Source organism: Megalopta genalis, chromosome 3 (assembly GCF_051020955.1).
Source record: "Megalopta genalis isolate 19385.01 chromosome 3, iyMegGena1_principal, whole genome shotgun sequence".
NCBI lineage: Eukaryota > Metazoa > Arthropoda > Insecta > Hymenoptera > Halictidae > Megalopta > Megalopta genalis.
This window is the reverse complement of record NC_135015.1, coordinates 5958642-5985036: the sequence shown is the minus strand read 5'-3', so window position 1 is coordinate 5985036 and position 26395 is coordinate 5958642. Positions and strand designations below refer to the sequence as shown.

Below are 26395 nucleotides of genomic sequence, written 5' to 3'. Positions count from 1 at the left end.
TATTTTGCTGAGTGGTAAGCACGGTTTTCGATGTTTTCAGCGGAAACCTCTTCCCTCGTTCCTCGCGCGTGTCCCGCCTCTGTCGGTCTCGTTCCGCTTTCCCTCTTTCCCGCTTTCGCCCCTCCTCGCTCTCGCTCTTTCTCTCTTTCTACTCTCTCCCTGTTTTTCCCTGGATCCCGGTGTTCCTGCCATCTTTCTCCCTCTCCCGATCTCTCTCCATGCCAATTCTCCATCTCGGCGTAGCAGTCGAGTAATCCAGGAATAATGAACAGCCAGCTGTCACTCGCAATACCCGCCCTTCCAGCAAATACGACCCTTGACGAGTTTGCGCAACTTCTGGCCTCGCTGCTCCCCGAGAGAAAGGCTGGAGAGAGGAGACGAGAGACAGAAGGGGAAAGAGATAGAGGACAGAGACAGCCGGTAAGAAAAAACTGCTGACCTATGATCGCGCGCAGTCGGAAATCAAATTTGCTTCCACCGCTGACTTTTTGAATATCCAACTTCGCCCATTACTTCGTCCCCGATCTTCGACGACGCCCGCGCGAATCCCGTGCAACTTGGGAACCGTGCGAATTTTTGCCCGAGACGTGGAACTTTTATTGCGTCCGAATCTGCCGGCGAATCAAGGTCGCGCTTCTATCAGAACTCGATTTGCAAATTCGAGCGCTCCCCCGCAGACACGTAAAACGACGTTGCGTTTGTCGCGTTGTGGAACAAAACGTCGGGAATTAGCGTGATGTCTCAGTGTGCGAGTTAACAGTACAAAGGCAAAGTTTTTATCACGTTTCGTGTACGTAATTTTCGATTTTAACATGAATTCTTACGTATAAGCTGAATTAAAGTTTAATTTTTATTTAATAAAGTACGATTTATATTTAGTTGTAAACGCATTCTTTTAGAGAATTCTGATGAACATTGACGAATGATTATCGACCCTGATCGACAATCGCATTGAGCGATATTTACATTCTGATTGGAAAAAAGGTTGCAACTTTATGACCACGCGAAATCGTAAATCGATACTTTGAAATTTTAACCCTTTGCACTCGAAGATAATTTTACTTAAAACTTAAGATATTTCTTTAACGTATAGTATATTAATTTTGTTTCATTTTGTACTGCATTTACATTTTTAACAATTCTTTAAACATAAACCAATTTAATAATGTAAAAATTACCTTCAAAATGTAGGAATTTTTAATAATGCTCAGTAATTAAGGTTATATGCACGATGCCTTTTACTGAAGCAACAGGAGAAGCTGTAAATTTACATAAAACGTACTTTGTACATAAAAACGTATAACATCTGTCATTTTGTCTCGAAACCGCGTAATATTGTTCGCCGGACAGTGCATCCACGGTTTCATAAATTCTGCTGATTAATGTACCCCTATGGATCTTGCTGAACTATTCGAAGTAATTCCTCTCCGGCTCGGCTGGCGTTTGTTCGCTCTCTGTTCTAATCCGAAACTAGTTTTGCTCGCAGTTAGGGAAGTTTTCATTAGCGCAGCTACCGGATACACCGGCAAATTGCTGTTCTCGTCGAGCTTTTGCTCGTTTTGAAATTCCAAACTATCCCCGCGCTGTTAATGTCGATAAACGTCTCCGTTACAGACCCCCTCCGATTACTTTGGAATATTAATCAGCGCCTTGCGCTCGCAGCGCTTCGAATGCGCCGGAATATTCACGACGGAACTTCGATCGACCGCCTTAATCGGCTTCGGGAAAACTGATTACGCGGAGATCTGCGGAGAACTTCGGAGTCTTTGTAATATTCACTACGGTTCGCTTGAAATGTGTCTCGCTGATCCATATATGCTGTTTGCTTTTCCTTGCAATTTACTTTTTATAACGCTAAGTTTCCGATGGATAAAATTTGACCAAACGAAAAATGAGTTCTCGATTTTACAGGCAGTTTTGAGTTATTTTCAATACACGAATGTGAACCTATAGAAAAGTTATTACCACCAATCATAAGATTAGCAACAAACAAATGATCCTTTTCAATTTTTTGGAAAATAGAAATACCGTTTTTTTAATATTTCGCGACTGGTGAGCTCAAGAAAATCTTTCTGTGATGTACTCTGTGTTTAAAGCAGCAATGAAAATATAATAGTTCTCATTATGGTTTAACATGACAGTAGTCCTTCATTATTCTTCATTTAGTAGCAATAAAAACGACTGCAATGTACGAATATCCAATAAAAGTATGGTAAACTTTATGCCATCGTATAAAACTTTATATCACCAATTTCACTGCTTCTTTCCCTAGATCGTTATAGCAGGATTTTTCTTGTTAAACTGGTTTTCTTTGAAGATGATTTTCTGACTACCTATTACACTTTTTTCACCATTATTCTCACATTTTCATCGCACATAATCCCAGATGTAAATATAGGTCGCGACGCGTTTTCAGGAATTCGGTCATTCACCGCTTCGGGAGAATCTTCGAAGCTGCACGTCTCAGCCACCAATCGAGATATCGGTATGGAACAAAGTGCATCTTCAAGAGGGTAGCCGTCGCTGTATCTCGAGTGCAGTTTGCTGAAAAACTCTGGGCACTGTATTTTGCGATCAAAGCCGAAGCCGAATCATTGAGGGTCAAAAGAAGTTTTATCTGAATTTATCGCGAACTTGAAGTTTCTTAAAGCTTCTTCCATCAGTTTCCACTTGTTTCCATTCATTGCAATTGATCATATGGAATAATTTATGCGAGGAGTATGCACAAATACACGTGTGAGAATTTAGTACTAAAGTATCCATCAAACAAACAACTTCCTTCTACTTTCTTGAGCGTTGGACACCTAAGGTATTAAAATGTTCAAGGTCTGCTTAAGACAATGAACTATAAATATTATTTTTTCCGATCGAGCTATATTTACGTATACAATACTATTAAATAATGTATTTAGGTATCTGCTAATGCAAAAATAAGATATACGAAGTTCATAAAAGAATATTGTTAGAACAAAAATACATGTCACTTGTGGATACTTCTTGACAAATTTGATGTATTCTGTTTTGATTTCGAATATTTCCTTGCTTTGTTTAATTACACCTAATGCGTAGTTAACAACTGAGAACGAGCATAACGCTCCATGTACCAATATCGTTAGAACAGAACCATTTACATATTACTCGTGATATCGTTACTGCATTAACAAGTCTGCGGCGAAATACAGTACAATTTGGTACAACATTACACTGGATTAGTACACATACACTGAACCTAGGAAACTAATATTCGAGAGTCTACCAAATTCAATTGCAACTATCCAGGATAGTACCGCAATTCATTGACACACTTTCCAACACGTTCCCCTTTCCATCGAAATGTTAGTTCTACGTTATTTCATTTTTTTTTTCTACCGCTACAAGACTCGCTCGAGAAAGAACGTCGGCGAATCTGTGTTGAAACAATGCCTTTTTATTAATGTCATTAGCGCAGCACACCGGAATTTTGCCGAAACGTTTCAAGAACACTTCGTGCACCGCAATATCCAGAAAAACCGTTTCTCCCAGTTACGAGTTACTGCCGCGAGGTCGTGCCAGTTTCTGGCTAAGCGTGCAGATTATCCTGCACTTTTATTTCGTTCCTATGGCAACAACCATCGCGCAGTTACGAAACAGGAGATCATACATTTTTAACGCAGTCCATAATTTTTCAAATCGCCTCGAGCCCCGCGCGCGTCCCGCCACGCCATGGTATTAGCGTAATTGTACAAACTCTTACGAGATTCGACGCGGATTCGCGTTAATTAATTTCATCGAATTACCCGAGCTTCCTTAACGTAATTTCAGATGCGTCTGCAAACTATTATTAACTAGGATCATTATCTTATACGGAGAGTTGAAAACTTTGCGAGGCTCCCACTCCGAGTTGATCACGGTAATTAATTCCTTGTCGTAAGGTCCGAACACACACGTGGCACACGTGTCTCTCGACGAATTCCTTTGGTACCTCTTTTTTTCAACTGCAAAGTTTTTTCCCCCGGTTAATTGCACGCTGGGTAGTCGCCTCGAAGGCACTTTTGTAGTGCCTAATTAACGTCTAATTATAATCTAGTCCCCTTTTTATGAAGCGGATAAATTCTCGAGGTATGTATACCTCTGTTGTAGATTCGATCTTTTTCCGGATTCGTATTTCGTCTAGGCGAAATTTTGATGAACACGGTTTTATTAGAACGTGCATATGAAGCATTCAGAACGATATTTTCTGTTTACATGAAACGGTGTATGTCACCAAAAATCATTCTCGGTACTACTTTTCTTATTAAATTGCAAATAACAACACTATCAAATGCGCCTTTAACACTAGATTTACGGAACTCGTCAAAATGACGGGTCACTAATTGTTTAATTAATGACTATCCATATCGTAAAGATAGATTTATGAGTTATTTATTCAATTTATATGTTACTTATGGCAAATATTACAATATACTTGTTAAAAATCAGAATAAATGTCTTATTGTTACTTTTATAAACTAATATACAACAAATGTTTCTTGTGCTCCGTAAATCCAGTGTTAAAAATATTTATAACGTAAACAGAGAACATGTTGCGATTGCAAGAAATAGAGATATTTATCAAATGCAGCCTTTTATGAATACGATAAGCCGATACGAAATCGACCAACAACGTTTCAAATCGAAGAATCGAGAGCTTTAATTAACGGAGAGGTTTTTTAATTCGCAACCTCAACGATTTTTGTAAGCTACAATAGAACTCCACTAATTTGAATTCCATTGATTGGAACGAAATTTTTGACGGAATTCCTATCATCTCAACTACTAACGAGAATTACTCCATTTATGTGAATACCTAGGATTTAAATATTGTCATCATCTGAAGAATGAATTAAGTGTCTGGTTAAATCCATTTATCTGTGCGAGAACATTTGATCGAAGAGTTACAAGTAGTGGGGTTAATCAGCGGACTCCTATAATACGAATCTATCCGGTTACATAAACTGGTTGTTTCTCGCAAAGTTCATATAATTGGAACTCAACTGTAGAAGGAAAACATGTGAACTATAAAAAAGCGACTCGATTTATGAAACAGCCCAATAGTTTTATTCTTGAAAGTCTCGTCGATGAAATTAGAATAATGCTCCGCGCAGGATATTTCGCTCTAATGCCCCGACATATTTTTCAATTTCCGATTATGTCGTTATAATAGCGAGCAAGGAGCGCGCGCGCGCGCTTGCTACGCCAGCGTCTCGCAAAAGATCGCGTATCAGGAAATCTGGTTCCACGGTGATGGCGCTCCTAAGCTGAAAATGATTGAGCAGCTATCGCATATTGCTTCCAGCAGACTCAGCTAGGTTTCGTCGGAACCTGTTAGGCAGTACTCAGGACAACTCAGGATGTTGTCATCCCCGTGGAACGAGACGAACGAGTGATCCATCTATTTCGACCGGCGAACGTGCACGCTCTGCTACGATACTGAAAAGTCGAAAAGTTCGCTTTAACGAGGCGTTTGAAATCTCGAAACGCGAGTCTGAAGGGACTCGTCGAAATTTTCCTCATTACGCGACGCCATTCACAGCGAATAATACGCCTTCGCTCTGTAGTAATGTTAGTAAAATTATTTAATTCTTAATACAGCCGCCTGGCTCCGGTTTATATTCGCAATTTTATCTGCAACGTAAAGCAGACGTACAAGTATCACTTCTAGAGAAATTTTTCCTTCTATTCTTATGATTTGAAAATGCTGTATCGATATTCCTAAGTTGCGTCAATTCCATTTGACACCTATTTTCAACATTTTATCTATTAATTTTTGTTATAAATGCGTTACATCCACAGTTTAATAAGAATCACACGTCACTTTTAACACAGAAATTCGAAGTGTACAATTGGAGCTAAATTGTCAATCTTTTTGTATTCATGGTATATATGCGTTTTACATGTATTTTTATATAATTTCATATAAATTTATAATTTTTATTATAAATTAATAAATAATTTAAAATTTTTCTGGAATACAAAGAAACTACATTCAAACGGTATCCTCATCTTACTTTAATCATAAAGAATCTCTAAATATGTAGAACTCTGACCCTCTTTCCAGTGTACGCAGAATTAAATACAAAATTTTACACGATTCTGTGAAACTGACTTCCAAAGACTTACTGCATATTAATGCATATATTCATCTTAACGTTGCGAGCACATTTATAGCGAGCACATGAAAAACTGGTTGGCATTTTATTTCGACAATTACGCTTTAATATTGAGGAATTTTTTGGTAAACACGTCGCTTATTACAAAAGTGGTGCAAGCCACTACAAAATTATTTATTAAATGTTGCGAAATCGATGACGCTCGGAAAATATCAATGTGCCTTGAATATCCGATAAAGAAGAATTATTCTGGAAAATCCATGGAGTATGATTACAGTATATTTCGAGGCTTCCGACAGATTAACTTTCTGTGAACATCACCTACAGACGTTCGGTATCTCCACCGACCACGAAGCGTGCAATTTTTCTGAAAACAGAAGCCACGGAGTGACGGGCGTATTATGCAATTTCTGTACAATGGGGTAGCAACAACGAACCGAGCAGCAGCTGATCGCAACAATTCTGCGGGTGGCTGAAGCAAACTATAACGAGTCTCCGAATTTCCTGGTTCACAACTCTCTCGCGCGAGCAGTTCGCAGTATATATTTGGTAAAACGAAACTACGAGTTTGGACGTAAGGTGTCAACAGAGGTTGACACAGGAGTCAAACAACGAACAAAAGCGACGCGCGTGGGCTCAGCTTCAGGGACAGGATAGTATCCATATTTCGGCTGGGAAAGATCGAGCGATTCGACTGGTTAACGGCTGCGAAATCGAGAATCTGGTCGTCATTCAGCAGCATTCGTCATGGTAATCCGATCAAGACGAGTCAAAAGAATCCTTCAACGAGAAAAAATCGCGAGCGAGAATGAGCTGAAGAGAGACGAGCGTCAGGAGTGGAGGAGAAGGAGGTGGAGGAGGTGGTAGGCAGGTCTCTCGTTTCGAAGCTTCTGCGAGGGTGTATCGCGAAATTGGATCAGCGAATAATCAGGAAATTAATTAACGATTCAGCGGAGAGGCCCCGGGTCTGCTCCAACCTATCTTCATCTCGACGGTATATTGTTTATTGCGGTAGAACGACGGGCGGAAAGAGTGGCACGCAATGGAAGGCGCACGAGCGAGCGCAGAAGAGGAAGAGGAGGAGGAGGAGGAGAGGAGGAGCGGAGAACGGATGTAACGAACATTGCGCTTATTTATCCCTCCAACGGTCTGCCTGTGTGTGCATGTATCCGTTCGTCCGTCTGTCTGTCTCTATGTGAGCGTGTGTTTTTTTTTTCATCCGGCGTGGTTACTTCGATACCTCGACAACGGATGACTCTCTGGCCTGTCTGCCGCTTGACACAGATACACATCCAGCACACTTTTTAATTCTGTTTTAATCTCCGAGTTATTGCTACTCCAGAGCTCACACCGCGCTGGCTTTCCCGACCATTCATCCTGTATTTCAAATACGTCGCACATATATGATCCCACGCCGACGACGGGAATAATGGGCCGCTGCTCCATGCGCTCCTCTATAATGGAGTCGTTCGCTGATATAGACGCTCACGGTTACGCGCCTCTCCGGCTCTTTTTTTCCCGAGCACTGTCGCGGCAGAATTTTTGCCAGGCACAATGATCAATTCAAGAAATTTCGAGGAAAACTGAGCCGACCCGACCCGACCCTACCCGACCTGACCCGTCGTGCGTCGCCTCGCGCTCTCCTACGAGCCGTTGTCTTACCGAGAATAATGCCGGTCTCGCGCACCGACCACCGCGGTAAAAAAATATGTTATTAAGATCTCCACGTCAAGGAAATTCCATCTCGGATCCGTGGAAATATTTTCCGCCAATGTTCGACGCGAAACCATTAACCACACTTCTTAATATGAAACATCTGATTTTACAGGCTTGCCGAAATGTAGTGGAGTTTAACTAATGTATTGGTTCCTTCGTGTTCTGCGTAAGGACACTATGACTTCATGATTAGCTGCACAGTTATGCATTAGTCAAAGTTAAGATAACTTTCATTGAGTTAAAGATTTCAGAACGTCTAGTGCTTTCAAAGATAATTCAAGTTGTATCAGTTTTGGACGTAAAAGGAATTTTCAGATGCAAGATTTTTAAATTTTGCCACGAAATTGTCTATGGCCTGTGAGAGCGGAGGCTTCAAATTTAACAATGAGTCTAAATTTATTGTGCCGCGATTCTCTTTCGCGGAATTGTAATAATTTAAGTACTGACAATTTTTCGTATTCATAAAGTTCGTATGGAAGACCGCCTTAGACCGCCATGAAGCAGCTCTGAAGAGGGGATTACAGGTTACAGGATCCCCAAAATCGTGTGCTATGAAAGTAACGCAATAATCGCAGCGTGGTCGTATTCAGTTTCCGTCGGAGCAATGCAGCACCGTCGACGATGCGAATACGGCCCGTTCCCAGCGACTTTTTCCCTCCTCTAACATTAAACAGGCTGCGGGCTTGCAGAGACGCGGCCGAGCACCCTCTACCCTTCGATCAACAGAGGCCAACCTAGTCGAGGCTGATAGAGGGAGCAGGGAACGGGGACCGGCTCATATGTTCGGGCGTTTGACAGCGAAGCGTTTGAATGCGAAATGCGATCGGTTAAGTGCGCCAATCATTGGCAGGGTGTTCGAGAGAGTCAAATAGAGTTCGGAATTTGAAATCGTGCCGTCATACCCCAGTGTGAAATTACGCAGCTCGGGGCATATAGAGGGTCAGCGGAGGAGCGATTGGAAGGTAGTCGGAGCCGGAAAGCGGAGGCGGGCGAATAGAGAGGAAAAGTCGGAGAATCGGCGGATTCATAATTTTATCGCGGCGCGCCGAGTGCGCGAATCACGAGACCATCTCCCTAGTTCGTTTGTTTACCAGAGGCAGGAAGAGAGGTGCAGTGATTGCGGGGGAATTTTATTCTGCTCGGCGCTTGGTTTTCCAGCGGGATTCAATGACTTTTTCCTTGGCAGGGGCTCGTGAAATATTAGACGGTGAAAGTGCAGGCGAAAGACGGTGGAAATCGTCGGAAACCGATGGCTGACGAGGCGAGCAAGCATACACAGCAACAGTGGGGATTATTATGCCTCGTGTGGATTGTTTACGCGCTGCATTATGCGGCGATGCCAACGCATATACCGCTACCACTTAATTGGTTGGTTACGGCGAGTCTGAAACTACCTACGAAGACTATGACGATGTTTGCGTTGACGTGCTGCCTGGATTGATTCGTCTCAATTTAAGGCATCGGGCTGAATGGAGATTATAATGTAGCTACCTGGTAGAGGGAACTGACGCTTATTTTTATCGATGTTGGTCTTTCGAGTGCCATCGAACAAATGACCGCTGGGCAGATCAGTCTAGGAGACGTCAAAGAGTCAAGAGGATTAGGAGAACTGAGCACTCGACCACTTCAGGAAGACCTAATGAACCAAGTAGTCATTTCAAAATGATAGCGTATGGAAGATCAGGACGCAGAATGGAAGTTCAAGGGCCAGAGGCTCGCAACTCCATGAAAATCTGAACCAGCAGAGTTCAAGACTCCAGATTGGTTGCTATTCCAAGAAACTTGAGACTCTAGGAAGTCGAGCCTCGAGTTCAAGATTCTAGCGAACCCGAATTCCTGGAAAGGATGCTAACGAACCCAAGTTCTCGGCAGCGCTACCAGTCCGGAACACGTGAAGGCTCTAGAGTAAACTATTCCTGCAGATGTCTTAAATTGCTGAACTAGCTCAACCAAAGCTGTAGAATTGGTTGATTCTGTAAGCATAAGTTCTGGATCGTCTTTTCTTTTGTTTTAAAGAATTCAGGATTATTCGAGGACCCTGCTAGCTAATTTTTACTTCAAACATCTGTTAGGTGTATAAGTAGGTGAACATAATGTATAAGCGTACAGATTAGGAGCGCAAGCTGTAAGTACCATACAGTCTAACTACTGCAATACTGTTGAACGTCATCAAAACTTTGGCTATTGATGCCAATTAATGCCATTAATGAAATTATTTGCGAGGATCACGAATTAATCTGAATACAGAGCAATCGCTCGTGAACAAATGAAACGAAATGATTGCATGCGCAACAAGTTGAAAAGGTCTCGTTTCTCATCTTGTAATCTAATAAGAGGAGACTAGATCGAAATCTAGGACGATCATCTTGCTTTGCTTGCTTTTTCTCGTCTGTAGCGTCATTCGCAGAAGTAATATTTGAGGCCATTATCGGAATAATAACCAGAGAAATAATATCGGGTCTTGGTGGACGAAACGAGGGAATCGGATTCATCGGCAAATGCTATGTCGTTTTCTAAAACCAAGCCCGTCCAATTGTGGCAATTCACGAAACTTCAATCGGCTTTAAAATCTTCACATCGTATCGACGCTTCTGTATTTTCATCCTGCATGAAAGTCACCACGTGTAACATTATCGAATTACGCTACCTAGAACCCGACGAAAGATCCACCACGATTGTCCTGTCGCAGGTAATTCGATCGATTCAGCAATTCCAAAATCGCGATGCTTAAGGCATGGTTCCTGTGGATCCGACAAAACTTGGATGCCTCGAGTCAATGCGAGCGATTGCATTCAGCTCTACATTGCTAATTGGCTGGCTACCCTAGGGTCGATCATGTCCGGAACATCTAAAGATATTTCATCTCCAATTAGGTCGCTGGCAAGTGCTTTGATGATTCCTGCTTTCAAAGAGAAGAGACGAGTGTTCTTACGGTGAAATCGAATTTACTGTTTTGAAAAGGCAACATACTAATTACGGTACCGATAAATCATTCTATTTTATTGCTACACAGTTATTCCTTGTTTCATTGAACGAGTCCGAAAGAAGATTGTATCTATTACGTCTCATAAATAGACTGTATATGTTTATGCAAATTAAGAATCTTTTGAGCCAGTTGACAGATATACATCAATGCAGGTCAGGGTTAAGTCGAGGTTAGGTCGAAGTTAGGTCAAGGTTACAATCAGCAATTATAATCTCCAATAAGATGTATTTGTTATATTTTTGTGGCTGACCCTGTCAACGAGAGCAGCGTGAAGCTATCACGATTTATTTCTGAAATATATTGTAAATCGTTGCAAGTCAGGTCACCTTAGAGATGTTCATCGGTAATCAAAGAAGAATCATCTTCATTTGCTCAGAATTCGTGAAAATCTCGATGAACGAATTCCGCACGGTTCGTCGTAAAATCTCCACGGATTATTTCTTGAACCCGGTAACCCCTGGCACTGTCACAGCCGGCACCCCTGCGCGAAACGATGCCCCGAAGTTCCCTTAATGATCGATAGGTCCGAAGTTCGCGGGGCACGATACTTCCGGCGGATTGTTAGTTCCGCGCGATTCAATCTCGTATTACTAGGTCGTCCGAAAACCAGCGAACCAAAGCTGCAGCCGGCTAATTAGGAATTCCAGCCGCGGTACTTTGTAATTCAGAATACCAAAGCAGTCAGACGTGCAACCCTATAATCCCTCGAACTTAGGGAATTTATCTGGGCCCGCTCGATTTCTCACGGGCGAACTTATTTTATTCATACATTACCATCGAACGCGTGTTCGATCGCGGCAGTTACAGCATGTGGATGGCTGGTGGAGGAGGCTGATATCGATATATCGTCGCCTCACCTGACACAGGAAAGGCGGTGGTGTAGCGGGAGAGAAGCATCGGATCGGAATCCGCACGCCCGCAATGTGTGAGCAATGAATATTTATCGTTCCTTGGGTCGAGCTTAACAAGACTCGCGGCCCGACTCCAGAATGCAATTCGCGCCGCTCTAGTTGGTACGTTTCAGGTTCGATTCGGGGAGTCCCGGGGCTCCTTGAATTATTTAAAGAAATTTCATTTATCAGTGCTTCGTGTATTTTCAGCGCCACCGCCGTTATCTCCGTTCCTCAGTCGCGGGCGCGCGCGTTGGCCGGGCCGGGAAGAAGCGGGGACGGCGGAAAGGAGGCGCGGCGGCAGCGGTGATATTTTTTCCCGGCTCGGCAAGTGAGCCGGGCGCGACCTGCGGGCCCTGCAGCTAGAAATGCATGCATCTGGAACGACCACGCCTCGAGGGTGCCAGCGACGGGCTGCGATAGGGGTTAGAAAAGAGGAATTGCGCGGAACCAGGACGACGTCGTCGACGACGTCGGCTACGACGACGACGACTACGAGAAGGAGGATGACTACTACGACGACGACGACGACGACGACGGCGACGGCGGCGACGACGACGGCTCAAGAGGGCCACTTACGTTTGAATTTTAAATTCTCCCCTCTGGATGAAAGATTTTCCGGAGGCGAGGCACAGGGATAGAGAAAGAAGGAGGACACCTCGGCGATGGATTAAGCTCGCCGAAGTATGAACGAGACGAAGGGGTCAAGTTGGCTCGGATGAGATCAGCATTCTGGATAGCACCGAACACAGACGGATGTGCCGACCAGGAGAGAGGAGCACGGGGGAGAAGGAAGAGACACTTCGCGACCTTTCGGAGGTCTGCACACACCGCTCGAACCGATCCACTCGTCTCTTTCTCCCGACTACGCTAAGGAATCGACGCTTCTCGTTTTTGTTCGTTTCTTCCTTCCTCTATCTTGCTCCCGTCCCTCTCCTCTCGTCTCCTCATCCGCCACCTCCTTCTCCTCCTCATGCCATTCTCTGGTTCAACAGCTCGCCGTCCAGATTCGTCGATCCTCCCTTCCGTCGTTTCCTCTCCTCCTAGTCTGGTTCGCGACCTCCCACCCGGGCTCCTCTTTTTATCCCCATTGAAAGAGCGCCGATGGATAGGGGTGGAAATTCGTGAGGTAGCTTCGATCCAGTGCAGGTCCACGAAATTGCAGCCGGAGCGGCTCAATTCAATCGCGCGAGAAACTCGCACTACCGGTGCTTCACGCGAACCTCTAGGGAATGCGGGCAGATCTTGGGCGACGGGACGGCCCGTGAAAATGCGTTTACCTACGCCGGATCCGGGATTATTTGCGAAACGGAGCTGATTTGATAATAAATATGCGTGGGTGCGTGCGAAGCTTGTCTGACGAGGCGCCCGAATCGGCCGTATTGCCTCTGGGAGCTTTTTTTTATGCGAATGGAAATTATTCTGTTTCTTTTGCGCGATGTTATAAACAATCTATCCTGGGTATAAACTTTCAGTAACAATGATTTTCGGATTTCGCAGAATTAGGAAGCAATTGGAAGTAATTCTTAATCAATTTTTCGATGACAATGGCGACTTCGATCTTGGGTCAACAAATCCTCTTAAGGTGTGCATAATTTAGCAATTCCTTTGGGGATTATTATTTAAGAAGAACTAATCGATTTTCTTGACTGGCTATGTTACAGTTCATAATACATTAATACAAAAATTGCTTGACGAGTTGACGTAATTAATGTAGCTTCGGAATGCTGCCGATATTTCCACATTATTCACATGATCATTAATAATGCAGATTCTTCTAAAAATTTCGGAATTCGGCAGGAAGGATAAATAAAACATCGGAGTCAGTGTTGATTCCTGTTGGACAACTGATTAACACTAAACTAAATTGTTCAAATTGTGGAGATTTTTTCTTAAGAAACGATTGAATCAATTTCTTTATTCAAGTATGCATTACAATAAAAATGGCGGAAGGCTTAAATAAATACAGTGTTTTTATATTATAAAGCAACATAGGTTAGTTACTTTTAGGGCTCGGTAAGTTTAACACTAGTTAAACATTGCCACACGTGTACTCATAAAAATCGTCCGCCTTCCGTGTATTGAATAACACTTTCTCGCAGATTATGGACGGATGCAGACGTTGCAAGATGCAATCGCACGTTAGTCGATAACCCGTCGTAACCAAACAAAAACGGAAGGAGATAGAACCGACGAAGATCTAGATAGTGTCGGGTTAGCAAAGTGGCGGAACTGCCTTCGTCTCCTCAATATTTTAGAATCCTTAGGTGATCCTGCAGCTAGGATGTAGCACAGAGCGGATGCAATGCAGGTGACAATTGGAGCGTGTCGATGCGCTGTTCCGAGATTCCCATAATATAATGGGCAGAAATTCTTTTCCAGGATCTGAACTATCGGATTTCTTTTTCACCGAAAACCTTCCGGATTATGTTATGCATGGTGGATGTCGTAGCAGTGAATCGTACGCTATCTCGCTGATAAAGATTCCCTATCTCGTCCCTGGATCCGGATTTACGGAAATCAGACGACGAAGACGACGGCGACGACGACATCGAAGGCGCATCCCCACCCCCGATCGTCGACATAGAAACGCAAGAATCAATTCTATGCGCGACGGGAACGGTGTCGCTTACATTACTGATAATAGAATCCGCAGTGCCATTCTTCGATATGAAATTTATTCCCCCGTCAAACAAGCTTACCTCCAAGCCGAGCCAGCAAGTCAAACATCGCCGAGGCATCGAATACTTTGCGATTGTCTGACATGTTCCACTGTTTTCGTTGCCGGAGATGGGCAAACCATCGAGAAGAAAGTTTCCGGCGTCATGAGCTTGCCTGTCGGTGTTCCAACTTTTATGGACGCCGAGGGATTTTCTAATCACGCTGGAATTCGCCTCGAAATATTTTTGTGGTGGTTAAAGCTCGATAACCACACCAATTAGGGAGGAATAGCTGCTTCCTGTTATTGCATCGCGAGAATACCATCCCCGCCCCGAGCTTAATGCGCCGGCAGTGATTAGGAGTTCGTTAAGCTACGAATTAAATTACCAGGACAGCCGCGAAGATAATATTAATCAGCGTCGACAATGATTTAGTGCGTATTAACGGCAGCGACGGGGTCTTCTGTCTAAATTCACGATGCAGTTTCACATTTAAACAACTTCGTTCCCTTAGCGTGCTTCCGCTCGTAATTCGAAGTTCTCACACTGATTCTTCTTATCGTCGTATAGTAGCAAATCCGAATTTGTAACGCAAAATACACTCTGCACAAACCATCGTTTTGATCTTGAATGAAAAAGAACTTTTCCATAACACTAAACCTATCGAGCTCTAAAAGACTGTATTTATTTGTTTAGGAAAAAGTTTCTATAATCTCAGCAACTTCAACATAAAGAATGTAAAATCATTCGAGCCACAGTCACAATTACAAGTTGATCGATCCAGCAGTTTCCTTTGAACTGCATTAACCAGTTATTTTTAAAGTGTAATCAGTAATCGCTAATAGATTAGTGATATAATTAGATATAATAATATAGATAATAATATATACAGATATAATAATATAATATAATATAATTAGATATAATAGACACATAAGATTTTTCATAGACGTATCTAGAGATTTGAACCATAAGATTATGCGATAGAATAAACAGCCTTGAAAGAAAACATGAAATTCCGCCATTAATGCTTAAGAAACAGCGAAGTGCGACGATAATGGGCACATTCGATTAACCACGAGTACCTCTGTATTTCCGAGCTGTTATAGATATGTTATAGGGAAGTAGCCGATTCATCGATCCCATCGGCGAAGTTTCATCAGCGGCGAAATTCGAAGAAATCGGCTCTTGGAATCACAGCCCTACTCGGAGAGCGTGAAAGACCGGCGAAATTCAGTGGTCTGACGTCGGATCTCGAAATAGGGAGTCGTCAATAATTCTCGAGGGGGGAGCCAGGGCCGGGTGAGAGAGTGGGGGTGGGGGTCGGGATCAGCGACGTATTTAGGCTGAATCGGACGGCGCGGCGCGGCGCGCGGCTTGCACGACGACGGTAACGGAGCCCTGATCCTTTACGTAACATCCACGACCTGGAACCATCCATCGTTCAGAAGTTTCGAAAGCAGTGGCTGGGCGACTTCCACGTCGGAGTTTTCGAAAGTTGCAACGACGCGCGAAACCCTATTCTGATACTCCGCTCGGAGGCAGATACTCGCCAGGCGTTGGTGCCTGCTCTCCCAAAAGGCGATGCCTCGAGAGTTTCTTTGACCGACTAAAACCTCCCCGGACGAGGGAGAAAAATGTTCCGGGACGCGGGATCCTTCATAAAAGACACGATATTTTCATGAGAGCTTGTATCAACCTTGTGCACCGCCGAGGAAAACTTTTCAACACGCTTCGGCGAATACCGGAAATTTTTAACCCTCCGTAATTCAACCCCTCTGTCGTTCCGCGCCCGGCGTTCCGCGTGTTTGCACGCGTTTAAAGAGGAGCCCGCTACGTTTCTAATTTCTTTTCGATTTTTTGAACTGAAACGGGAACGTTGCGCTCTTCCAGCGTCGCTTGAATGCGACTGATATTCGAATGTTCCGAATATATTGGTTGGCAAATCTATAGAGAGAATGGTACCTCTGCGTCGTCAATAAAATCCTGATATTACAGCCGATCCTCCTATAACACGATAGATTCGTTCCGTGTTGCGTCGAAGTCGTGTCAAAAGTGAAAAATAATAATAATAATAAAGAAGAAGAATAAAGAAGTTCTTTAACCCTAGAAAGATAACCATATGACAACGTACGTAAAAGATAACCACACGCTTCAGAGGCGCATGCTTTTCTAAGGCGTCAATTTTATACTAACAATGGATATTTATTTAAGTTAATCTAGTCATTTTAAAGGTTTGGCATTATTGTAAAAATAAAATGCATTTATATTATATTTTTATATATTTTAAGTAATTTTAAACTTAAATCACTAGACCTCTATGAAAAATTAACAAAAATCAACAGTCTTCGGTTTATGGGAACAAATCCCGTAAAATATCACAAAAAATAGTGTCCTATCCTTACAAACTAGTAGACTATAATATAATCAGTGTAAAAAAAACTATAATATTATAAAAATTTCTTTAGAGACAGTCATGACAAACGTCTTTCTTGTGTTCACCACAAACTGTCTTTTTGCATTTGGCACAGGTCATCTTTGACATTCTTTTCTTTTTAGACGTGCAAAGACTGCAATAACGCCTTTTTTTGGCTGAGGGTTCTTCTTCATCATCTGTGGAAGCCTGTACAGCAGATTTTGGAAGAATATTTTCAATGTTGCTTCGCACATGCCTTGGCAAAGTGGGTGCTTCCAGTCTTTGCGTCATCCACGGTACAGTCAGTTGTTTATTTCGCAGGCGCCTCTGCGACGTAGGTTATCTTTCTCGGGTTAATGTTAACCGCGTCGCTCCCTCCGACATGCTATGCCGCAATACGTCGCTTGTGCGACGTAATACCGTTCGCGCGGTGCCACAGACAAGTGTAAACCCGCGTACTTCGTTCGTAGAATAAGAGCTTTAATTCGAAAAAGTTCGGATTTTTCGACACAACACAGAAGCAAACTAAGTGGCCACAGACGGAGCAAAAGCAGAAGCGCGTGTTTGTTTGTGACCTTGTACGAACAGTATCGGTATCGCGACATAACACGTCCCTGGGAGCGAAGCGGTTAAGCGTAACTGAACGCTTACTTCAGCACACTTTCACTCTCAGCTTACTTTACTTTGCTTTATACACGTGCTGGATATCCGCAATTTTTCATAGTTTACAACGCAGTGTGCACGTAGGCGCACTGTTCCCTCGTTCTCGCGGAACATCGATTCTACCGCCCACATCGATTCCTGTACGCGATCCTAAGCTACATGATGAGGAGACAAATGAAATACTCAACAAGAAGAAACCTAGAACTAATAAGAATCACAGGGAAATTCGTTCCGTGTTATATCGAATTCGTGTTCCTAATGTACCATGTTGTTAGGGGGAGGGGTAGTCGACTGTATTTATTAAATTGTGGGGAAAGGTAAGGTAGAATTTCAAGCGAACGATTTCATTTACGTAATAGGTAGTAATCAATGCATCCTTTATACCAGCTGGGATTGTTCACACCATAGAACCGCAAAGAAATGGTAGATCTTCCAGCTGTGATCTTTCCTGCTGTCTATACAAATAATGATAGTGTGCTTCTTCTGACGTCTTCGAATTCTATACATTTCCTACCGAATACTTTACGTTTTAACGTTTTTGTTGTGTCAGGTAAATGTACCCGTACAATATTTTGCATTGATGGTGACTTTGGTCTCGTTTAACCGACACGACGTCATCTTGCTGCAGTTACTCTAATGAAAGGATGAAAATGTATAAGCACGTTGCTGCACTTTCATAAAGTAACCGATTCATGCAAACTAGGAAACAGCATTGTTCCAGAGTAACTTCAATATTCAGTGAAACTCCTGAACATTGTTCCCTCATTCATGGAGCGTCACAAAATGGAAACAATTGTAAGAGTTAGTCTACGCGAATTTTAGAGTATCAATGTTCGTATAAAGATCTCTAGCGAACAAACTTTTCGCCAAGCAAAAATCAAAGTGATGTACCATTCCCAAAATCGACGAAGCACGCGCTTCCGAATTCAAACGAAGTTGCAGCGAGTTCTGCTAAAGAGGCTTGCAACGCGGACGAATTCCGGCGAGTTTCCTGAAGGTCCTTGTCATCTATCATTTCCAGGCAAGCAGCCACGAGGGCGACGGCGACGTTCGTCGGCGGATCCGAAGGAAGCAGGACGATTTCGTCAGTCGGATCGAATCACGGAGAATTGTGTCGCGACGCGAGTTTTCCGCTCTCTCTCTCTCTCTCTCTCGCTCTCTCTCGCTCTCGCTCTCTCTCTCGCGACACGCGTTCCACGGGGCCTGGCTGGCATCGATCGACGGCAGCGCAATTACCAATCAAGAACCGACAACGCGGAACTCCGTGGAAATCAATCTCAGCTTTCCGCCCGACTAGAAGCCGGCGGACTGATTCCCGGGCTGATCTTAGAAGTTAGCTGTACAGAGGAGCTGGCGGTCGCGAGTGGATAGGACGAGAACAGTAGGAGAGAGGGAGCGCGACAGATTCAGTGACAGAAACCGTACGGAGTGCTAGAAACAGCTTGGAAACTATTTCGGACCGATCCGTAGGAAGTTCGAGCGGTCGCGAAACTATTCGAGTCGGAGAAATGGGCGCGACGCGGCTCCGCTCGCCTCTTTTCCTCACCGCGCCGCACCGCTCGCCACCGCTCCGCTCGGCTCCGCTCAGCTCCGCGCGGGCCACTCCGCATACGTGCCGAAGTTGCCGGGTACGGTTTACCGCGCGCCATGCGAGTTGCCCCTACCCTGAAGCGCGAATTTCTGCCCCCGACGAGGAAACTGCACTTCCTGCACCCCATGCACCCCCTTTCCGTCCTCCTCCAGCTCCTACCCACGCAACCGTCCGAATCGTCTGATGCCCGGGACCTGGGATTACGTCAAACCGGCATAACATATCCGGTCGCTCGCTCCCTGTCGCGTCAGCTTCCTAGAGTTCCCGAGACTTCGCGCAGATTCTCCTTGTCCAGCCGAATGGAAAGCCAACCGACCCACCGGTAATTGCATCTACCCCCTCAGCCGGCACACCGCACCCTCCCTTTCTCCTCCTACGCGTCGCTGACACGGAATTCCGAGCTTCGTTAAGTCGAGACTTTGCGACACGGTTCGCCTGTCACGATTAGACTGCCCGACCAACTTTCCCTGATTCTTTGGAAGACTGTCGGGACTCCGAGGGATTAGACGGTGCCGTGCGGTGGAACCTGGACGAACACCGGGCTGACTTTGTTTGAATGGCTGAAGGGAGTCCTGTGGTGCATTGATGTGATTGCCAGATGACGGGAATGTAGAGAATTTGAGTTCCCGAAGGATCGTTTCTGATGATTTCATTTGGAGAGACAGTGGACTAGATTTCTAGAAATGTTTTTAAAGCTGCGAGTTCAAGGAGCATCAAACTTCGTGCGAATGTACTATAGATTTTATGCGGTCGTGACGAAAACGAGTAAAAAGATTATAATAATGTGAGAACATCGGTAGAGAAAGAAATCCAATTCTGGAAATATCACCGGCTAGCAGAAGTTAAGATAAAAAGTTTGAGAATGGTGTGCTAAATTAAAATTTGACTGTGCTAAAGTCTATAAAACCTTGCATTTAAAAGTCTTTTGAAAATTTCTGAAAGTTATTCATTCGTAGTTTCACGTTTTCTTGTTGATATTCCGGCCCGTGAGCAAAGATCAATGGAGCACAACGCGAATGACGTATGGCGTGCAGACTCTTCGCCCCTTTTCATTGACTTCTCAAGTGTTATTTGACTTGCGTCTGTGTGGAACTTGGAACAGAGGGATGCCTCCACTGTTAAATTAGGGATTTAATCACGGAACAGTACACTAAGGAATTTTACACTCGAACAAGTTCAAGTTTGTGAATGTAGGGGAGCTACGAGCTAATGTTCTTTACGGTTTAGAATCTACATTCCATTGATCTCTACACACTTCGTTATTCCGCTCGAGATCTCTGCGTTTCGAAATCTCCAATTTCTCTGTGGTACAATTCGTCTTACAGGAAAACGTACAAATAATTTGGCGCTCATTATAACGATTTAGATAGCTGATGTAACGTATGTAATCTTTCTTCCATTTCGAACAATGAATAAGCATCTAATAATACGAATATTAAGGTAGAAACACCGAAATAAGGAGCAACAAAACTATAATCACGTCTACAAAAATTCGTACACTAATTTCCAGTTTCAAAACTTAAAGAATAAGCTCCACCGAATCTATACAGCAAATAATCAATCCCAAAAATCGTAAGGCGTCCCCATAAAACTCACATGAAGCCCAATTTTCCCGTTGCACGGAACCGGTTGCGATCGGCGAGTAACAGAGATTCAATGAACGGCGGTTGGTGGACGAGCCTTTGACGTGTGTTCACACGTGAGTAAGCAAGTCCTTCTTTCGGAGCATCGCCGTTGGGCAATCAGGGAGGACAGAGCTGGATATCGAGGGCGGGGTGTAGGAACATATACGTTCCATCCAGGAGCAATGTGCCAGCAATTTATGACAAGGTAGACGCGCGAGCATATACACAGTCACAAACATTGAAGTATATAAACGCGGGTACACAGGAGAGAGAAATAGGGAGAGGGAGCGAGAGAGGAGAGCGAGAGGGGCAGGGGATAGACCAGCTTCGGGTTGCGTCTGCCACGAGAGACGAAACTACGGACCCATGGGTTTCGCTGGGGCTTGTAGGTGCGGTGCCCTATCCTCGCGTAAGGGTGGAGCCCACCAAGAGAAAATCCTTTGGCCAGCGAAGCTTGGATAATCGCGCCCCGAGCTATGGTCGCGCCTCTTCGCCGGCTAGCACGGCAGAGAGAAGATACGCTTTGCTGCAATTGCAGGCTGCCCATCCGCGTGGAAATCATAGCTCGCTGCGGGACTCGAAATTGTCCGGAAACGCTCGGATTCTTCTTTCACCGAGGCAACTTCTTCGGGGATTTGGACGTAAAAAGGTCGGCAACGGGAACATCGACAAGGATCTCGCTCTGTAATTCCACCGACCGGCTCTGGATCGTTGTTCCAACGGCGCGAGGCGAGGCGAGGCGAGGCGACCCGGTCGATCCGCGCAGATCGAAATCGAATCTGCCCTGGAGAACGTTACGACCTTGAAGAGACCCGAGCTCAACCCGCCGCTAGCAGTCGGCTATCAAAGGAACGATCTTGATCCCCCCCCCCCTCCTCTTCTCCTGGGAAACGATCCCTACCCAACCTTTTATTCTGCGATCGACGCGCATTTTACACTTCGCCACGATGTAAAGCAGCCGCATTTTAGGTTACCGTGCCGCCCGTGGCTCAGGGTAAATCTTCGGCTTCGAGATGCTCTTGTTGCTATGGAACTCTTTAAATTCTACGTTCTTAACTTTCGGATGTAGCAGAATTTATTTCCTTGAGACGGACTTCTTGTTTTGAATTGCGAATTGTAAGTTGAACCCTTCGATTGAAATTAGCGAGGTGGTAGAAATCTCTTCTCCTTATTATTCTAATGAAAAAATCCTGTTAAAAATATCTTTATTCACAACTGTATTCATACTTCTCGTTATCGTCTCGTTGTCACTTTAAAAAGTCCCATAGAGTCAAAGTAAATTAATTAGTGAAACTAAAACAGCAAAGCTAAGATGTGTGATTCTTTCATTCTTTTAAAACAAATAAGTACCAACAAAAATCTATTTATATAAATATTTAACGACAAACGTTAAAGGTAGACAATAAATTCCATCACCCACCTGATAGACAACGTGTTAAATCGTTCACGCGATTTAAAACAGAAAGTAGACGTTTGACGTTAGGGTATATACATAAATTTCAAGCTTTATATTCTGAAATAAAAATTCAATAACTTAGTACGCTAGAAATAGGGATAGCGAAGAATGGAAATGTACTAGTAATTAACTCGAATAATCAATACATCTCGCAAGAAGCAGATCGCGCTAACATCATCGAAAGTAAAAAGGGGCCATTCCGTCGCAAATAACCGTTGGAAGGACGTCGCATCGCTCGTCGAGTAACGAGGAGACAATGGGTACCGAATAAGATCCATCGGTGTCTCGTTGATTGCGGCCGAAGTTGCTCACGCAACGTTCACAGAAAATCCGACAATAATCCCCTTAGGGGTCACAGACCGACTATGGAAGTACCATATTGTGAAATCTGCCGGAGAGCAGAGATGTTCGAGGTTTGAGGCTCGCAGACTCGTCCGACGGGGGATGGTATTGGATGTCATCGCGAGAGAGATTACGCGCCGCTTTGAAAGAGCCCTCGGCCCCCTCTTCTCCAACCCCGCGTCGTCGCCTCTCTTTCTTCTTCCCACTTTGCAGCCGGTGCCCCTCTTTCTTCGCCAGAGGTACACCGCTCTCTCTCTCTCTCTCTCTCTCTCTCTCTATTTCACCTACTCCTTTCCTCACTGTCGTCCGTTTGCTGAGACGTGCAACACATCGCTCCCGCTTCGCCTCGGCAACCTGCGCTGTTCGAATCGTCTCTCCCCCTCCCACCTTTTCCATCTCTCTCGTCCCCACCCCCGTCGAGGCGGCGAGAAACCCCTGTGGCATTGAAGGGAGCCAGCTTTCATATCCCATTTGCCCCTATTTTTCATAAGCGATATTAGAATCTATCACTGAGACCCGGCAGGCACTCTACTCGAGAGCAGAAGGGATGGAAACGAAGGGCGAACGGTGCGAGCTGGTGGTGGGAGCTCGGATACCGTTAAAAAAGATAGAGAGACTCCCGATTATCGGTCGGGTGGGATACCTCGATCGCTGACGATTATCGATCCCATTCAAGCCACGACGTGAATGGATCCAGGCTCGCGACACCGAGACCCCTTGCCATTCGTATCCTCCCTCTCCACTCTCTCCACCCCGGTCCTCATCCAGCACTCCTTCTTTCCTCGTCGTCAGGGTCTTCTTCCGTGGTACAAGGAGGCGAGAGCCGAGTCCGCGTATATATTACATTAGGAGTCTGATATTTCATTCATCCCGACCTTGACTACCCCGATCGAGCGATCTCGTCCCGCCAGGCGTCGCGCGGAGGCTCGTCCTCTCGTCCGCTCGATCCGCGCCGACTTTTCGTGCTCGATGCCGCGATTAATTTTATCCGTGCCAACCTTAACATTTATCGTTCGGCATTCGTTAACGTTCGTGTAATTGTGTCAACGTTCCGCTCTTGAACTCTGCCCTGTCGATTCTGATGGAGATTTTATAGGGTCTTGCGCGATAGTTAAAATTGCTGCACTTTTCGAAGCTGTTGTCCCATCTAATATTCAATCGGATTTTGGCAGAGCTAGCTCGAATTTGAATCAACTTTTTAGCGATATATGTTAATGATTGTTTCCTGAGTTCATCGATACGTATCAACTTTTAAACATGACTTGTTACTACATAACGATGAGAACACTTGGTTTATTTAGAATTTTCACAATTTTCACTCTAATGAATGCTTCGATCAAGAAACTTATTCCTTTTGGAGTACAAAAATAAAAATATGAAGCTGGCCACTTTTACAGATTTTGTGTTACCAGCAGAACTATCAGACAGGATAACATTATTGACTCTGATTTTCTCTGTTGCAACTATCGTGATTGTACAGGCGTCTTTATAATTAACTTTCATTGAAATATTTTTCAATTGAGCGAAGAATGCGATTTTTAAGGCGAATGCATACGTCCGGTCGTTTACGTTTGACGCTTATAGGAAATCCTACCTTTACGCACAGGACAAACTCGCCCCTAAATTGCAGCCGATCGCGTGACGCATAACAATAAGCGATCGCGGCGGTCGGTTACGCGGCCTTTTATTCAGGTGCGATTAACATAAAGAACGAAAGAAGCGACGCGTGCCAGGAATCGGAACCGCCCGAACATTCGCATCCCCGCTGCGTTTGTGTATAAACGTCGTCGGAATGAATTCCGTCCGCGGGGGAAATATGAAAATGTGGAATCATCCTGCCTCGATTAGAATCGAAACGGAACCGGGGCCTATAAAATTACCATAGCCTATCTCTCAACCTATATTCTTCTGTACAGACCGTGCAAACCGCCGCGAATTTCCGGGGTGCATTGCATGATCAAACGGAAGAAACGCCAACAAAAGTCTACTTCATCAGAGAACGTACGTATAACGGGATGGTTTTGACTTTTCTGGGTAAATTGTTTTCTACGGTACGCGATATTGTGTTTCAGTCGATGTTGCGTTTTCCGAACTTGTGGAGAAGTATAGCGAAGCAAACGTGTTGAACATAGTTCGCAGATTTCACGTATTCGAGGACAAACATAAGTAAGTGAAACACGAAACAATAAAAGAAGAACTTAAGAATTCGATTGTTAACACTAGATTTACGCAGCATAAAAAACAGCTGTTTTATATTGGTTTATAAAAGTAACAATAAGACATTTATTTTGATTTTAAACAAGTGTTATTGTAACATTTGCCGTAAGTAACATATAAATTGTATAAAAAACTCATAAATGTATCTTCACGATATGAATGAACGTAAATAAAAAATTAGTGACCCGTCATTTTAACAGATTCCGTAAATCTAGTGTTACCTATGTTTTCATGTGTCATTATGTGTCAGTCCAGATCTGTTACCCAACTTTTATAGTTGTTTTCAGGTGAATGTAAAACCAGATCTCAAGATTCAATTCCCGCGTGACAGAAGCTCTTGCGTATGCATAGAAAATGAAGCATACTTTCAAATGTAACGATGTTCATGCGGTTCGAAACTATTCTTTCATCTAAATAATTATGCAATCGTTGTTACACGCAAACGATGTACAAAGTTTAGCAAGACGTCTGCGCAGTTTAATAACAAATAAACTCCTACTCTGAGTAACGAGGATTTTGAAGTTATCTTTCACTTTCTGCGTCTTTCCGGCTCCCGACTATCAAACTAGCGCGATTAAACGTGAAAACGCAAGGACTACATAGGGCGCGGATTGAATCGCGCAATCACCGTCGTGATTAACGCAGCGATTGATCACAAACGTCAAATTAATGTTATTTATCTTTGGCTGCGCCGAGGCCGGCGCATTGACGTCGTGTATTATCGTAATTACTAATTATAGTTTCGAGCGAGCTCGTTAATTAGCCGATCCGCGATCTCCGAGCGAAATGCCAGTATTATTGACTTGCTAAACAGAATAGTCTCGACCATATTTTCAACATATTTGCGCGCAGCGAAGTTCCGCGTTGCGCTGCGGCCGGGGCGCGCACTGAAATTCGCCGGCGTACCCGCGTGGTCAGCACTCCTCTCACGTTTTAACGATCATCGGTGATTAAACAGTAATTACCAGCCCCCCGCGACCGACCCCTCTCTGCCCCCTCCCCGTCGGTCCCCCCCGTATCGAATTATTGTATCGCGCGGGTAGAACCGGCTCTAGAGAAAATCATAAATTTCACTCACCTCTGTGCCGGTTTGTCTGCTTGTCGAACATCAGCATGGCATCCTCGATCTGCAATTTCAATAAAAACACGTTAATTAGCGCGCTTTCATGCAGCGAGAGGCTTGAATTTAATTTAACGCGGCCCGACCGCGTAACGCGCGTATTATATTCAGTTTGTTGGAAAACGCGATGATTCGGCTCGATACTTCGGTTACATTTTTCGAATTCTCGTTAACCGATCGACCGTGATGCAGTCCTGTGCCCGATAGGCGATCGCGGCACTCCAACCAATCGATTTTCCCAGTGTAATCAGGGGAACATTTATTCCGATCCGTTGCGAGTTTATTAATGCTCGCTCGAATAGTCGATCGCGGAAAACTGAAACCGATCGTAGTTTCCTGAACGCTGGAAACTCCCGGGCGACGTTCAAATACCAGTTTATAATCGTTTCAATTCCTGCACTTTCAAACTTCCACCCGTTTGGATAGTGGAGACGGTTACCATGGGATGACCAATTGCTATGCCTTTAGATTGTTTTCGCGCAGGATTAACTGTATTAAACGAATGAGGCATATTGAATCATTTTATTAAAAAATAATCAAAATTGTTTAGTCTCTTAAACCATTTTCTAGTTTCTTGTTCCTAAT

General features: G+C 44.1%; 1 protein-coding gene across 9 annotated transcripts in view; it reads right to left on the bottom strand.

Annotated features, from left to right (window-relative positions):
• Rbp6 (RNA-binding protein 6) overlaps positions 1-26395 on the bottom strand; it is a 1210230-nt gene that overhangs the window by 170565 nt on the left and 1013270 nt on the right. For all 9 annotated transcript variants that reach the window (XM_076519698.1, XM_076519695.1, XM_076519692.1 and 6 more), the window contains one exon: positions 25769-25817. In XM_076519698.1, the coding sequence (XP_076375813.1) occupies positions 25769-25817 (49 nt within the window). The remainder of the gene's footprint in view (positions 1-25768; positions 25818-26395) is intronic.